Source organism: Macaca nemestrina, chromosome 5, assembly GCF_043159975.1.
Source record: "Macaca nemestrina isolate mMacNem1 chromosome 5, mMacNem.hap1, whole genome shotgun sequence".
Lineage (NCBI taxonomy): Eukaryota > Metazoa > Chordata > Mammalia > Primates > Cercopithecidae > Macaca > Macaca nemestrina.
In genome coordinates, this window is record NC_092129.1 from 12,918,934 (window position 1) to 12,936,576 (window position 17,643).

General features: G+C 41.3%; 1 protein-coding gene across 1 annotated transcript in view; it reads right to left on the reverse strand.

Moving 5' to 3' along the window:
* Positions 1 to 11,424: 11,424 nt before the first annotated feature.
* Positions 11,425 to 17,643, reverse strand: part of LOC105492037 (sorting nexin 3) — a 50,750-nt gene continuing 44,531 nt past the window's right edge. The window contains exons 3-4 of the mRNA XM_011758870.3: positions 14,354 to 14,478; positions 11,425 to 12,166 (exon numbers count right to left, since the gene is read on the reverse strand). Of these exons, the coding sequence (XP_011757172.1) occupies positions 12,061 to 12,166; positions 14,354 to 14,478 (231 nt within the window). The 3' untranslated portion in view covers positions 11,425 to 12,060. The remainder of the gene's footprint in view (positions 12,167 to 14,353; positions 14,479 to 17,643) is intronic.

The window sequence follows — 17,643 nt, forward strand, 5'->3', positions numbered from 1 at the left end:
GTGTTCGCCAGGATGGTCTCGATCTCCTGACCTCGTGATCCACCCGTCTCGGCCTCCCAAAGTGCTGGGATTACAGGCTTGAGCCACCGCGCCCGGCTATCATGTGGTTTTTAATTTGCATTATTTTATATGTTTATTTAGAGACATGGTTTCGCTCTATCACCCAGGCTGGATGGAGTGCAGTGGTGCACAGTTCACTGCAGCCTTCACCTCCTGGGCTCAAGCCACCCTCCCACCTCAGCCTCTTGAGTAGCTGGGACCATGGGTGCACGCCACCACACCTAGCTAATTTCCCCTGCTTCTTTCTTAATATGGAGGTACTGACTCAGTGTTTACATTTGAGGCTTTCTTCTGATTCCCCCTGCCTGAGGGCTTTGTCTCACGGTGCTCTCAACCATGGTTCCCTGCAGGCCCTCCCCAGCAACAGTGCCTGGGCTGAGGACAAAGTGCAGCAAGCAAGCTTCTGTTTGGTGCTGAAATGTGCGGGAATGTCTATGGGAAGGTTAGAGAGTGGTCAGTGGTGTCGCATTTCTGCACAAGTACAGATCCAGGATAGAGAAACATACTTCTTCTTCTCAGAAGATTCTTAGAAATCAGGAATACTTCTTCAAGGAATTGTTTTTAATTTTTTTGGTCTTTTAAGGAAATTATTGATATGTGTGCAACATGGATGACTCTTAAAACATTATGTGGAGCGAAAGAAGCCAGTCCAAATAGAAGTGTAGTGACTGGCCCAAGTCTGGGTGACTTCAAAGCCTGTGTTCTTTCAACCACTCTCCAAGGGCCCCTCAGCTCCCTGAATCCCAGGCCCCTCCCCTTGGTTTCTAGTCTGAGCCCCAGGTCTGCTGTTAGGGGAGGCCCTTGGACAAGTCCCTTCCCATTATGAGAGGCTTAGATGAGATTGCTTCTAAGATTTGTTACAGTTCTAACATCCTAGCACTTTCCAAGTCTATTTCTTTTAAAAAACTTACTTGTTTTTGGCCGGGTGCGATGGCTCACACCTGTCATCCCAGCACTTTGGAAGACCAAGGCAGGCGGATCACGAGGTCAGGAGTTCAAGACCAGCCTGACCAACATGGTGAAATCCCGTCTCTACTAGAAATACAAAAATATAGCTGGGCATGGTGGCACGTGCCCGTAATCCCAGCTACTCAGGCTGAGGCAGGAGAATCACTTGAACCTGGGAGGCAGAGGTTGTAGTGAGCCGAGATGGCACCACTGCACTCCAGCCTAGGCGACAGAGTGAGACTCTACCTCAAAAAAAAAAAAAAAAAAAAAAAAAAAATTAATTAATAAATTAATTTACTTGTTTTTGAATAGTTAATAGTCACATGATACAAACTTCAAAAGGATATACATGTCACAGACCAGGAAACTAAAGAGATAGGAGGACTAAGTGAAATATGGTTTCCTGGATTGGCTCCTGGAACAGAAAAGGATATTCTTTAAAACTAGTGAAAGTGGTCCAGCACCGTGGCTCACACCTGTAATCCCAGCACTTGGGAGGCCAAGGTGAATGGATCACTTGAGTCCAGGAGTTGGAGACCAGCATGGGCAACACAGTGAGCCACGCACCCCCATCTCTAAAAAAATTTAAAAAATAATTAAAAAAAAAACCAAACTAGTGAAAGTCAAAGTTTGGAATTTGGTTAGTAACAATGTACCAATACCAGTTTCTTTCTTTCTTTTCTTTTCTTTTTCTTTTTTTGTTTTTTTTTGAGACAGAGTCTCACTCTGTTGCCCAGGCTGGAGTCCGGTGGCAAAATTTCAGTTCACTACAACCTCTGCCTCCTGGGTTTAAGCGATTCTCTGGCCTCAGCCTCCCTAGTAGCTGGGATTACAGGTGCGTACCACCACACTCGGCTAATTTTTGTGTTTTTGGTAGAGAGGGGGTTTCACTATGTTGACCAAACTGGTCTCGAACTCCTGGTCTCGAGTGATCACCTGCCTTGGCCTCCCAAAGTGTTGAGATTACAGGCGTGAGCCACCACTCCTGGTCCCAGTGCTTGGTTCTTAGTTTTGACAAATATGCCATGGTCCTGTAAGATATCAGCATGAAGGGGTATATAACTCTTTGTACTCTTACAACTTTTCTGTAAATCTAAAATTATTCCAAAACAGGCCAGGCGCAGTGGCTTACGCCTATAATCCCAGCACTTTGGGAGGCCAAGGCGGGTAGATCACCTGAGGTCATGAGTTTGAGACCAGCCTGGTCAAGATGGTGAAACTCCATCTCTACTAAAAATACAAAAATTAACCAGGCGTGGTGGCAGGTGCCTGTAATCCCAGCTACTTGGGAGGCTGAGGCATGAGAATCACTCGAACCTGGGAGGTGGAGGTTGCAGTGAGCTGAGATTGTGCCATTGCACTCCAGCCTGGGTGACAAGAGCAAGACTCTGTCTCAAAGAAAAAAAAATTATTCAAAAATAAAAAGCATTTTTGTGTTTTTTGTTTTTAAAGTAACGTTTTCCCTTTGTCCCTGTCCTTGAGCCACCCAGTCCTCCCAAGCCAGACAACCAATGTTCAATGTTATCTCTTTCTTACATAATCTTTAAGATATATTCAATTAATATTAAAAGAAAATCTATATTCTACAAATGTATCTCCAAATAGAAAGTGTGCTCTGAGATAAATTCCTAGAAGTGGGATTCCTGGGCATATAGTTTTCATAGTTATTGCCAAATTGCCTTCCATAAAAGTTGTAACAATCTATCCTTCCACCAGACAATGTGTGTGAGGACCTGTTGTCTCATCAGCTCAGACTGATCTGAGAGTGAACTGGTATTCACTTACTTCAGTTTAAGTCAGACTGTCAACTCTCAAAGTGCTCTTGAACAAAACCTCTCTAGAAAGCTGCCACAAAATGGCGGCTCCATTCTCAAGGAGGGAGTAGAGGCAAGCTGGGAGTTGGCTGCAGTGGCAAAGGGCAGCAAGGCCATGAAGAAGCGCTCGCCAAATGATTAACATTCCTGTCGCCAATTACTACTGTCCTCAAGAGGAGAAGACATTCACAGGAGGGCATTGTCTCTGCTTCACAGCACACAAAGGGTCAAGCCTCACAAATTTGCTCCTAGTTGGGGGGAAAAACCCTCACAGGTCAAAGTGTTCAGATTACAGATCCAGGAAAATCCCTTTGCAGAAAGAAGACAGCAAATCCCCAGTGAAGTTGAAAGGACAAAACTTTCTTCACCTCAGAGACACTCCAATGAATAAACCGGTTAAACATGGTTTGGATTTAGTGAACATGAAAACAACTGGATTAAAGTATAATCTAGCTAGAAAGGAAAGGAAATGTGCTGAGAGCGCTAAGCAATGACAAAGCTGCGGTGTTTACATCTGTCAAGCAGGAACGACCATTCCAGGTTTATAACTGAATTCTCTTAAATGTTTAATTTTTCTTTAGCTCAACATGAGCCTCTGCTCATGTTGGCCTCTCTGATAACACTGGCACCAAGGCAACTGTGCGAGCACGAGGGGTGTAGAGTCCAGGAGTCTGCAGGCACCAGCTGCAGGGCGAGGGTTCCGCATGGGCCTTGGCCAAGCTGCACACAGTCCAGATTGGAAGCAGCATCCATCACACAGGTGCAGGTTTTAGAATCACAAAGACTTGGGTTTGAATCCCAATTGTACTTTTTACTGGCTGTGTGACCTTGGACAAATTAAACTCTGTCCCATTTCCTCTCTTGGTAAAATGAAGATAATACCCATCCAATAGGGCTGTTTCGATAAATTAAATGAGGTAATACATGTAAAAGCCTACACCGAAACCTAAACACTCAATAGGTGGTCGGATCACCAGTCTCTGTCTTTCTGTTTCTCCTGCTCCTGTTTCCCCTTGTACACACACCGGAGCACCAAGTGAACCTGTTCCACATCAGGCTAACTCCAGGCACTTCAGATCTTACTCTGGGACAGGAGCATTCCGAGTTTTTACATTAGGGCTTCTTAAACATTTTTGTAAAGACCCCTACTCACATATCTGTTTGTCAAAGTATAAAATAAAATACATAGGATTATAAAAGAAACCAACTTATTGAAGTATGTTTATTAAAATATTTTAAAACTTGTGATAAAATATGTGCTTCTTTGGAAAATGTTAAACAAGCTGGGTGTGGTGGCTCACACCTGTAATCCCAGCACTTTGGGTGGCCAAGGAGGGCGGATCACTTGAGGCCAGGAGTTTGAGAACAGCCTGATCAACACGGTGAAACCCTGACTCTACTGGGAAAAAAAAAAAAAAAACTAGGCATGTGTGCGCCTATAGTTCCAGCTACTTGGGAGGCTGAGTCTGGAGAATCGCTCGAACCCGGGAGGTGGAGGCTGCAGTGAGCCGAGATCGCACCACTGCACTCTAGCCTGGGCAACAGATTGAGACCCTGTCTCAAAAAAAAAAAAAAAAAAAAAAAAGAAAGAAAAAAAAAATTAAACAAGATCTGGGGGTGAGTCTGATAACTACAATAATTTTCAAGCAGTGATCAATGTATTTCAAGATCTGCAACAACAAATGTGATATAATTAACATACTTACATTTTTTAATTGGTGACAGTCAAAAGTCCTGCTTCTACTAATACTCTGGTTTACTTCTACATTCATAATGGAAGAAATAATAAATTTTAGTTACAGAATATTAAAGGTGACCCCCTCTCTCTCTCCCTTAGAGCAGAAGAAAAAAAAGAATATTAAAGATACACCATTTTCCCATTCAAATTAGACTCCAGGTATTATAAAATATTACCACCTCTGTTCTCAAGACTGCTGATAAAAGATACTTACAAACTGTCATGCCAGCACTCCCTTATTTTACTTTTTTCTCTGACTTCTTTCAAGATTTTATCTTGGTCTGTGGTTTTTTTGCAGTTTGAACATGACATCCCTAGGTGTTTTTGTTATTTTTATTTTTTTACCAACAGGGTTATTATTTTTAAATTTATTCTGCTTGGTGTTCTCTCAGCATCCTGGATCCGCGGTTTGGTTCACTAACTTTGGAAAGGTCTCAGCCATTATTACTTCAAACATAGACAGTTTGAACGACACGGGTTTGAACTGCGCAGGCCCACTCATACACAGCCTTTTCCAATAAAAGTAATAGAATGTGCCTGTCCTCCACCTCTCCGCCTCCCCACCCCTGGACAGCAAGACCAACCCTTCCTCCTCCTCTTCTTCCTCCTCCTCAGCCTACTCAACGTGAAGATGAGGATGAAGACCTTTATGGTGATCCACTTCCACTTAATGAATAGTGAATGTTTTCTCTTCCTTAGGATTTTCTTAGTAACATTTTCTTTAGCTTACTTTAAAAATACAGTATACACATAACATACGAAATACCTGTTAACTATGTTATCAGCAAGGCTTCTGGAAAACAGTAGGCTATTAAATTTTGGGGGAGTCAAAAGTTATATGCAAATTTTCAACTATATGAGGGGTTGGCACCCCTAACCCCTGCATTGTTCAACTGTATATATTTTTTTGCTCTACTCTCTCTTTTTCACGTATTCCAATTACACATATGCTATACCTTTTGAAATGATCCCAGTTTTCGGATGGTCTGGGTTTTTTTTCCTACTTTTTCTCTTCCCATTTCAGTTTGGGAAGTTCCTACTGACCTACCTTCAAATTCACTAATTGTTTCCTAAATTTGTCAAGTCTACTTATGAGTCCATCAAAAACATTCTTCGTTTTTATTATAGTGATTTTGATTTTTAGCATTTCCTTTTGAATTTCCATCTCTCTGATTACCCATCTATTCTTGCACATGTCTACTTTTTCCATTACAAATTTTAATATGTTAGGTTGTAATTATGAAACAGGGAATCTGTGTCATATCCAACTCTGGTTCTGACTGCTTTCTCTCTTCAGACTGTTTTTTCTTTCTTTTTGGCATGCCTTGAAATTTTTTGTTGAAAGCTAGGTATGTTGCACTGGGTAATAGAAACTGAGGTAGACAGGCCTTAAGTGTGAAGGTTCATGGTAATCTGGCTAGAGGTTGGACTATGTTAAGTGTTTGCTGCAGTTACAGGTGCCAGACGTTTCACCTTCCTCTAGTGTCTTTGCTTTTGCCTGTCTCTTAACTTTGGGTTTCCCTAGTTACTCCTCCACAGAGGGGGACTTCCAGCTGTAATCCACTATGGTTACACTGGAATCCCATTGGTGCGGTGGTAAACTGTGGGAAGTGGGATATTCTATAATCTTCAGATTAAATCTATGTCTTAGTGGGCCTGTGAGCTTCACAAGTGTTTTTCCAGTGGTACAGCTTTTCCTTTCTGGCCTCCTACTCCCTTCTCTGGCTGCAGCATTTCCAGTCTATTTCCTTGAAATCCTGACCCCTCTTGACTAAGTCCCCATCCCCGCCCCAATTAAGAAAGACAGGAAGCCTAGAGGGGAGGGGCTAGAGTGGGAAGAACGCCCTTCCGCCAATTGAGATAAGGCTCTGGCAGTCTTTCACCCTGGAGAGTAAGCCTTTGTAATAAAGGTTTTGGACATTGATCCCTTTTCCACATCAGAGCCACAGATCTTACTAGATCTTCACTGAGAATGTGGTGGGATTCTTGGAGGTAAAGCTCAAAAACCTGTGGAGACCCCTCTTAAGACTATGATCCCCAGGGACTTCTCACTCTCATACTCGCCCACACTCAGCTGCTAGCAATTCATTACCATCTAAGTGTTTCCAACTAGCTTATGGCTCCAGTAGCTTTTGCTCCAGATAAGCAGATTTTGGCTGTCTCTCTCTAGATAGCCCTGTTTCTCCAGACTTTAGGATGATGGTTTGCCCTTCAACCTCAATTCTCTGATGGGTCCAAGAAAAGTCACTGATTTTCCATTTGTCCAGATTTTTCTTGTTGTAAGGACAAGATGATAACTTTTTCTCTTGAGAAAGGGTCTCACTCTGTCACCCAGGCTGGAGTGCAGCAGCGCAATCACGGCTCACCTGCAGCCCCACTCTCCCAGGCTCAGGTGATCTCCCGCCTCAGTCTCCCAAGTAGCTGGGACTACAGGTGCGTGCCACCATCCCTGGCTAATTTTTTAATTTTTATAGAGACTGGGTTTTGCCATGTTGTCCAGGCTGGTCTTGAACTCCTGGGCTCAAGTAATCTGCCTGCCTCAGCCTCCCAAAGTACTGTTGATTACGGGTGCATACCACTGTGCCAGGCTTGGTGCCAACTTTCAAGCTTTTTATCTGTAGAAGCTTAAACCAGAATTATTTATATCATTTTGGTCATTCCCTTCCATCCACCTGAACTACTGTGTCCCTTCTTGTCCTCAAATTTGCCGCGACTACTGTACCTCTTTGTCTTTTCATGACTAGGTTTGAGGAAAGGGCTGGTGTTTGATCTCTCCTGTCTGTCAGCACTTTGCACAATCAAGTGCTTGGTGTTGCTAGTTGAGTCCACTGGGTTGCTTTCATTTCTGGCACTCACTCTACAGTAAAGAGCATCTGGGATGAGGTGTAATTGCCCAGCACCCTCTAAGCTTCCTTTGTGCTTTTAAATTCATTTCCCTGGCCTCCAAGTCAGTCTTATTTTCTTAGCAAGGTTGGAATAAAGCAAACTTCACTTCCTGTAAATTAGGATTTACAAAAGTAATTTCTCAAGTTCTGATAAATCCTTTTTTCTCAATTTCTTGATTTCTTTCTGTAATGACTTAAGTAGCCAGGTAAGATCAGATTTGACCAAGTTCAAGGAAATCACAGGGCCTCTGAGCTAAATGACCAAACCTGACAGTTTCGGAATTACTTGGGAAGCTTTAAAAAAGAAAATCCTAAACTCAGTCCTAAGAGAGTAATTGTGGTGGGTAGCTATGTTTAGGAAAATACGATACTTCTAGTAAGCTGTGCATGTCCAAAAGAGCTACTTACACCTAAACTTAAAATCAAAACTAAAAAACATACTAGGGAGACAAAGTGAAAAATACTATAGAAAAACCAAACCAAACCTATTCATTCATAACAAACGATATAGGAATTGTTTCTTAACATTCACCCTTTCACTCATTCAGTAACTATTGAAAGTCATAGGCACGGCTGGGTGCGGTGGCTCACGCCTGTAATCCTAGCACTTTGGGAGACTGAGGTGGGTGGATCACTTGAGGTCAGGAGTTCCAGACAAGCCTGACCAACATGGTGAAACCCCATCTCCACTAAAAAAAATACAAAATTAGCTGGGCATGGTGGCGCACGCCCGTAATCCCAGCTACATCGGAAGGCTGAGGCAGGAGAATTGCCTGAACCCAGGAGGCGGAGGCTGCAGTGAGCCAAGATCATGCCACTGCACTTCAGCCTGGGGAAGAGTGAGACTCCATCTCAAAAAAAAAAAAAAAAAAAAAAAAAAAAAATTCATAGGCCCGGTCCACAAGGAAGTACACCAAGCCATGGCCTTTAGAATCAAATACCTTCACAGTTTATATCCAGTACCATCCTCTCCCGGTTAACCTTGAAAATTCTGCTCAAGCTTTCAAAACCTCAGTCTTCTCATTTGTAAAAATAACATTATCTACCTCACAGGGAAGTTCTGTGACAGAGATCACAGTGGAATTATTACAAACTTATTATCTCTATCCTAAAACAGTTTTAACTCCTTTCCTAGCCTAAACACTGGCGTTTTGTTAATAATAGTAGCTGGCACCCACTGAATATTAATCTATATGCCAGGGAGTGGGCTAAACTCTGTCCATCCATAGCTCAAACACATTTTATCTGTAAAGGCCTGGGGGCCACAGCCTTATTCCTTCATTGGCCATATTCACCCCACTCATGTAACCAAAAAAGGCAAAGCAAGTGGACACAACAGGACAGACTTTTAATCTAGGGTGGCCTCCTAGCAAAGAGGGCTGAGTGGAAAAACCATGGGATGTAATAAAAAGGAGATGCTCCTCCTCCCCTAACACCCCTTCCCCCAAGTCATAATCACTACCAGGGGTCATGATGGCAGAACCTCTGGGTAGCAAACCAAATACCAGATAAACCTATTCTGGAACTGCCATGGTAAATGAGTAAGAGTGGTACCATTTGCTACTACTACTGTTGTATCCATGACTACCACTGTCAACTAATAACTATTATTATGCTTTTATATGTTCTGACACTGTTCTATGAATTTTACATGTAATCCTCAATGTAAGTTACTAAAGTTACCACCAATATTGACCCTTTATAACTGGCAGGAGTTGAGACAAGGCAATTAAATACTTAAATAATGGACACAGAGCCTGAGATTCCTTAGAATTACCCATCCATTGCTTTGTAATTCACTGCCAAATTAGTTTTTTTAGGAAGATTCTTAAGGGATTCTGGAATCCCCTCCTATGTAGTTAGAATTATGAGCACCTGTATTTTTACTTCAGTGGGTTAAAGGCATAGTTTTACTATAAACCATGGTCTCAATTTCCTACGAGACATCACTGAAAAGTACCCTCCTCCATCAGGCAAAAACATGTTACCTGGAGGCCGGGCGCGGTGGCTCAAGCCTGTAATCCCAGCACTTTGGGAGGCCGAGACGGGCGGATCACGAGGTCAGGAGATCGAGACCATCCTGGCTGACACGGTGAAACCCCGTCTCTACTAAAAAATACAAAAAAACTAGCCGGGCGAGGTGGCGGGCGCCTGTAGTCCCAGCTACTCGGGAGGCTGAGGCAGGAGAATGGCGTGAACCCGGGAGGCGGAGCTTGCAGTGAGCCAAGATCACGCCACTGCACTCTAGCCTGGGCGGCAGAGCGAGACTCTGTCTCAAAAAAAAAAAAAAAACAAAAACAAAACATGTTACCTGGAATAAACTTTTCGCCTACTTTAAAACCATTGACTTTTCAAGAGCATGCCTGCCCTTAGGAAATTGTGGTAGAGGTTAAAAGTGGGCAGGCTGGTACAAACCATCCTAAACCACACTATTCCTTGTCTGTGAGTGATCAAAATCAAGACTCCATGGTGAGTGGAAACCTTGACATTACTGACATTTTTCTGTTGTGGGAGGCTGGCTTGTTCATTGTAAGAGGTTTAGCAGCATCTCTGACATCCACCTGTTAGATTCCAGTAACATTCCCTAGTTGAGACAACCAAAAATATCTTCAGACATTGCCAAACATCCCCTGGGGGACAAAATCATCCCTGGTTGAGAACCACTGCTTTATTTTAATGTTTAACAGAAAAAAAAAAAAATTCTTTTGAGACAGGGTCTCACTCTCACCCAGGCTAGAATGAAGTGGCATGATCTTGCCTCATTGCAACCTCAACTTCCTGGGCTCAAGATACATTTCCGGCTAGCCACCCAAGTAGCTGGGACTACAGGCACACACTACCATGCCCAGCTAATTTTTAAACTTTTTGTAGAGACACAGTCTCACTATGTTACCCAGGTTGGTCTCAGAACGCCTGGCCTCAAGCAATCCTCCTGCCTTGGCCTCCCAAAATGCTGGCACTATAGGTGCAAGTCACTGTGCCTTGCTGAGAACCACTGCTTTAAAGAATTATTTGGTTTTGCAGAGCTACCATTATTCTGTTCTGCATACCCAAAACTGACAGCCTTTGACTTTACTTCTCAGTTCACTGAAATAAAACTTACGTGTTGCTTAGTTTTGTACCTTCTTACTTTACGGTAATTGAAATGTCCAGTATTAGGGAACTGTGAAATACTGTTTGAGCAACGAAAGGCCTGATGGGGCAACTATGACTTCTTCCTATGACTTCCATCTGCTTGGTGGACATCCTAGTTTCGCCAAGACCTAAGCTTGTTTCCTTTTAAATGGACTGATCCATCTTCAGAGGAGACGCCTCTGTTGTAGGAGGACAAAATTTCTTTACCTTGGGATTTAACTCCAAGTCACAACGGGTCCCCAAACCACCAGAAGCTGTACAGACTCAAACTAGAGACCACATTCTGGCTGAAAGGTCTGACCACAACACAAGCTAGGCAGCAAGAAGTCATGTATTTTCTGGTATCTTATCATTTTTGCAGGTCAGTCTACAAGATTGTGCCCTTCTCTTAAAGAGGATAAAGTGTGCTACTATCCCAAACCAAATTAAAGAGAAAGCACAAACCTGCTGACTAAGAAGAGTTATTACACCCCTGCTAAATGTATTTAAACAAGTCACTCAGTTGAACTAGGAAAAAACTTCTGAAAAATAGAAGAAATGGTATTGACTTATCTTTAAAAGTCCTTTTAATAAATGACTTGAGATTATAAAACAGTTTTGAAATACACAAAAGTGCTTCAAAATGATTCAGTAAGTCTTAAGGAATAAATTTTTTAGTATATCACTTTTGTTGTTGTTGAAAACACCCCATTCAATGGGTGGAAGTATATTTGATGTCACCACTGTTTAAAGGGAATGGAATGACAGGAATGAGAAGTATATAATTAGTAAATAATCCCTCTCAACAAGTGACTTAAGCAGTCACTCATGGAGAGCAAAGAAAAGCTGGAGGCAACACAATCAGTGCATATCAGAAATGCATTTTAATTTTTATTTGAAAACAACTTAAATTTTTAGACAAATGATTTTAGTATATAAATTTGATTTTGTTTTTATACAGAATATAAAGATTTCCCTCATTAATCTTCCATGTGAAGGGTATTACAAGCCTGAGGGAAGATACTTTCTGCACACAAGTATGTATCTTATGTGTGCAGTATTGGAAACCAATGGTGTAGTGCTCCTACACATAAATTGGGTCAAGTGACATCACACATTAAAAGGGGGAAAGAGAAATATTCTAGTTAATCAGATGCAAGAAGCAAACAAGACACAAAAACTGTGCAAATAAGACCAAGCCAGTAACTTTAGTTAGGACACTGCAGATTACATTGGAATAACAGGTTTGTGAGGCTACAGTGTGCACCACATTAAAACAGCAAGGAAGAGCTATTTATATAGAAAGGCTGGAATGAGGGATTTTCACTAAAGCAAATTAACTTCTTGTCAACTGCCAAAACAAAACAAAACTGAGCATATGAGTGTTAGTATACTGAAGGCATGTTATACCAGTTTCTGTGCAGCATGCTAAAAGTTAGAACTTCTTCACTGGTGCTTATCAATCATTAATAGTCACATTTTTGCCCCTTCTTGCCAAATTTCAGGCATGTCTTATTTTAGATGGAGTATAGCTTTTATCTATTATTTCATCTTGTAAAAACATGTGAAGACAACGTTCATTCTGTGCCAGAGGATGACCAGCGACCCTAAGAATAAAAAATATAAATTTAGTCCAACATTTTACACAAGGTGGGGGAGTTCAAATCACACATTTTAAGGTTAAGAAGTATATATAATTTTTTTTTTTTTTGAGATGGAGTCTTGCTCTGTTGCCCAGGCTGGAGTGCAGTGCCTGATCTTGACTCATGGCAACCTCCATCTCCTGGGTTCAAGTGATTTTGTGCCTCAGCCCTCTGAGTAGCTAGGACTACAGGCGTGCGCCACTATGCCCAGCTAATTTTTACTAGAGATGGGGTTTCACCATGTTGGCCAGGCTGGTCTCAAATCCCTGACCTCAAGTGATCTGTCCACCTCAGCCTCCCAAAGTGCTGGGATTACAGGCATGAGCCACCGTGCTTGGCCCAGAAGCATGTACAGTTTACTAATAAGTATTATTCTGGACTGTCCATAAAGCTATGCACTATCAACTAATGGCATATGTTCTTTTGTTTGGTTCACAACTCTTAATTTAGAAAACATTTAATCACAAATTTTTCACTGCTTGTGGTACATGTATCCAATTAGCTTTACATATAGCTGGTGTATTCATAAGAAACTTTAATTTTAATGTTAAAAGTGGAACATGTCAATTGATCGTAAGAACTTTTTTTTTGAGATAAAGTGTTGTTCTGTCACTCAGGCTGGGGTGCAGTAGCGTGATCTCAGCTCACTGCAACCTCCACCTGCCAGGTTCAAGCGATTTTCCTGCCACAGCCTCCTGAGTAGCTGAGACTACCGGCGTGCACCACCACGCCCCACTAATTTTTGTATTTTTAGTAGAGACAGGGTTTTGCCATGTGGCCTTGGAACTCCTGACCTCAAGTGATCTGCGCACCTCGGCCTCCCAAAGTACTGGGATTATAGGTGTGATCCACTGCACCAGGCCAGAATCTATTTTAAAGAGGAGAAGATACAGGATTGAAGTTAGAAATAGAATGAAGTTCAATAAAAGCCCCAAATACTAAAAAAAACAGGCACAAATATCCAGGCATTTTGTTTTTGCCTGCTTAAAACCAGACTGGGCAACCAGACTCTTATCTTACAACTTAAAAACATCTAATATAGGCCAGGCGTGGTGGCTCATGCTTGTAATCCCAGCACTGTGGGAGACTGAGGCAGGCAGATCACTTGAGGTCAGGAGTTCGAGACCAGCCTGGCCAATATGGCAAACCCCTGTCTCTACTAAAAACACAAAAATAAGCCAGACACTATGGTGTGCACCTATAATCCCAACTACTCAGGTGGCTGAGGCATGAGAATCACTTGAACCTGGGAGGTGGAGGTTTCAGTGAGCCGAGATTGCACCACTACACTCCAAAGCCTGGGTGACAGAGCAAGACTTTGTCCAAAAAAAAAAAAAAAAAAAAAAAGGTTTATAGACAATGAAGATTGAGTGCTACAGTAGATAACCAAGGGCTTTATGTAACCCTTTCTCTTCTGTTTACCACTCATGCATCTTCAAATCACTAGATAAAATTTAAAGTGTAAGCTCATATTACCATATTCTGTAGGATTTGATTTACTTTTCCTAGTTTAAGGCCAATGCACAATTACAGTGAGGTCTTTCTTGGCATAAATCTTTCTATCATTTTGGCTTTCTATTACTTTACAAAATAGCTGTATTTCAAACGGGAATAAAATTAAAAGCTAAAAATATTGGTTTGAGCTTATCAAGAGTTTCTAAAGTAAGAGAGAAACAATCCTAAGTCCTCTTACATTTTAAAAATACATTTTACCATGAAAATTAAAAATGTGCACCTTTATACAAGACATGCTAATACCTCCATCTGCAATCAGACAAGATGATTGCAAGTATATTGTAAGTTTTATTGTTCATGCTAGAACATACCTTAAATCAGAAAGAATCATAAGTAAAACTGTATTTTTTAAATGCCGTAATTTTAAATGTAATTTGCATAAATTAACCAAGAAAAACAAATACAAAACTTAGGTCAACACAAAGATCCTCATTTCAATCACTCAAGTGTGTTAATATTTATCACATGATATTCAACTTGTCGGATACTTTTACTTTGTTTAAATGATATGAAAAGTTAGGAAATGGCTAAAAGGCAACAGTGCAGTTTAGCTTAACATCTAAACTATAAGTAGTCACTTAAAGTAGTCTCAAAACATACCTCACTGCTACACTTTGAGGAATAGGAAGCACTTACTTGTTTATAAACTGCTCCAGCCCTTGTTTTCTTTCCTCAATAAAATTGTCATCAAATATTCCATCATCTCCTCTAAAAGGAAGCTGACGCAAAAACGCTTTCCCAGGGAGTGGGGGAACTACGACCTAAAACATGAAGACAGAAAGTTCTTGATCATGATGACTGGTTGTGAAAATGTATAGAGCACAGCATGAACACAAAGCATGTCCTCACTATGGCAGCCATCACCTGGTCAAACTAGTTTAAATATAAAAGAGCAAAAAATACACTGAAAAAAGACCAAATGTTTAGACAAATGCAGAATAGCCCATCAGACAAAAGCTCCTAACTCAAAGGCAGGGCCCAGAGCTTATATTAATTTTCTTGGCCTTATCGAAGCACAGGTATACAAAGAGAACACTCACAATACTGAAATAAAGGTTACCATGCCCCTCAGACACTTGTGATGCCACTTGGAGAAGTCAATGTCTTCTTGCAATAGAAACTGCAGAGATCAAAATCAACTCTCAATTAAATGAAGAAATGTTAATGTTCTCTCTGCAACATGGTTAGATAAGAATTCTGGTTTCAGCCAGGCGCGGTGGCTCACACCTGTAATCCCAGAACTTTGGGAGGCCAAGGTGGGCGGATCATGAGGTCAGGATCATCCTGGCTAACACGGTGAAACCCCATCTCTACTAAAAAACACAAAAAATTAGCCGGGCGTGGTGGCGGGCGCCTGTAGTCCCAGCTACTCTGGAGGCTGAAGCAGGAGAATCGTGTGAACCCGGGAGGCGGAGCTTGCAGTGAGCAGAGATCATGCTAGTGCGCTCCAGCCTGGGCGACAGAGCGAGACTTCATTTCAAAAAAAAAAAAAAAAAAAAAGAATTCTGGTTTCTTCAACCTCTTACCATCTGCATTATAGTCTTTCCTGTTTGTGTTTGAGGTGATGACAAAATATCAATAACTCTAGTTGTCACTATTCTGTTTCCTAAGTTAAGAAACAAGTCAACTTTCTCCCAAATGCCCTATCCTGCAGTATTTTCCCAAAGACCTGTCATTTCTCCCTTCCCGCACTATAGGAAGATCCCAAATTTTCCCCTTCAAAGCCTAACCAAGGGTCAACTCCTGTGATCTCTCCCTTCTGGGAATTATCCGGAGCTCAAATATTATTATAGGCCAGGTGCAGTGGCTCACGTCTGCAATCCCCACACTTGGGAGGCCAAGGAAGGCGGGAGGATTGCTTGAGACCAGGAGTTTGACACAAGCCTGGACACATGTCTACAAAAATAAAAAAAAACTTAGCGGGATGTGGTGGTGTGAGCCTGTAGTCCCAGCTACTTAGGAGGCAGAGGTGGGAGGATCACTTGAATACAGGCGTTCAGGGCTGTAGTGAGCTAAAATCACATTGCTGCACTCCAGCCTAGGTGACAGTGAGACCCCGTCTTAAAAATAAATAAATAAATTTTTAAAAATGTTATTCTGGAGCTCAAAATACTTGTTTTGATTAAATAGCACCTAGCTATTTCACAGGTTTCTTTGGTTTCTCTATCCTAGCATTATTGAGAATCAGGTAATTTTTGTACAGGGGGGCTTTCTTGTGCATTATTTTCTTTCTTGAGATGGGGTCTTGCTCTGTCACCCAGGCTGGAGTTCCATGGTGCAATCATGGCTCACTGCAGCCTCCCCCAGACTCAGGTGATCCTCCTGTGTCAGCCTCCTGAATAGCTGGGACACTACAGGCACACAGCATGCCACCATGCCTGGCTAATTTTTCTATTTTTTGTGGAGATGGTGTTTCACCATGTTGTCCAGACTGGCATTCTTTTCTTTAGCTGTATCCCCGGCCTCTACCCACTAGACATCATAGCACCCCCCGCTGAGACAATAAAAACTGTCTCTAGACAGTGTCAAATGTCTCCCCTCCCGGGGGATAAAACTGTCTTTGGTGGAAAACCACCAATCTATCATACTAATGTCTTCAAATCAAGACCCCTGTCTTAGGCTTTTTGTGGTTATTTTAAGAAAAACTGGGCATACAACAGAAGCTCAAATATCTGTTAAATGACCAACCACTTAGCTGGATCCTTACTTTAAAACCAAACAGAAAAATGTGTAAGCAAACAATTAGAACAAGGAGAAATATAGATAGTAAACTGATACATATATATATTTCTTTTCACTAATAATAAAAATTACACATATTCAAAAAAATTAAAACTTTAAAGCCTTGATACAGTTTCTACACCAAGGAGTTTATCCTCAAACAAAATTCAATAGGGTAAAAAAGGGAAAGAACAACTCGACTTCATGTAGATTAACAAAAAACAAAATAAAAACAAAAAAAGAAACATCCAAATAAACTTTATAATCCTTTCCTAGATTTACTCTCCCCAGATGACCAATGATGAAGATATCTAAGGATTTATCTCTGTAAATTTATGCTAGCATTCTTAGATCTCACTCCCATGTTAGCATCTGTTTAGCTAAGAGTTAAAATCTGCAGGGACCTTTTATAACTGAGAAACAAAGGAATGCTAACCATTAAGTTCCAGTAGAATGGCTATCTGGTGAGCAGGGAAAAATATCTGTATCTACACAATTATTATTTAAAAAAAGAATCTAGAACCAGTGTGTTAAATAAACGACCACCATTAATTCAGGGTAGAATTTAGCATGAAACTTAAGAAAAGTATGGCTCGAGGATGTCGGTTAAAGAAAGAAGGAAAATGATAAAAAAATTTAAGAATATATATATAAAATTAAATATATATAAATTTCATATATAAGGGAAATTTAAGAAAAGGATTGCTATATTATCCTCTGTAGAGATACATTCTTCCTAACATATTCAAACTAGTCATTCAAATGGATGGTGAGGTGGTAGGCAACAGGATTAATGACCTATAAAAATCATAAATGGCTTATCCAGCTAAGATTCTCTTCTACATCATATTATTTTTGCTAAAGCAGTCTGAAAACACCTAATTGGAATTCTAACACCAGGTTGGGTGCGGTAGCTCACACCTGTAATCCCAGTACTTCAGGAGACCAAGGTGGGCAAATCACCTGAGGTCAGAAGTTCGAGATCAGCCTGGCCAACATGGTGAAACCCTGTGTCTACTAAATATACAAAAAATTAGCTGGGCATGGTGGTGCATGCTTGTAACCCCTTTACTCAGGAGGCTGAGGCAGAATTGCTTGAGCCTGGGAGGCAGAGACTGCAGTAAGCCGGGATTGCACCACAGTACTCCAGCCTGGGCAAGAGCCAGACTCCGTCTCAAAAAAAAAAAAAGAAAAGAAAAAATCTA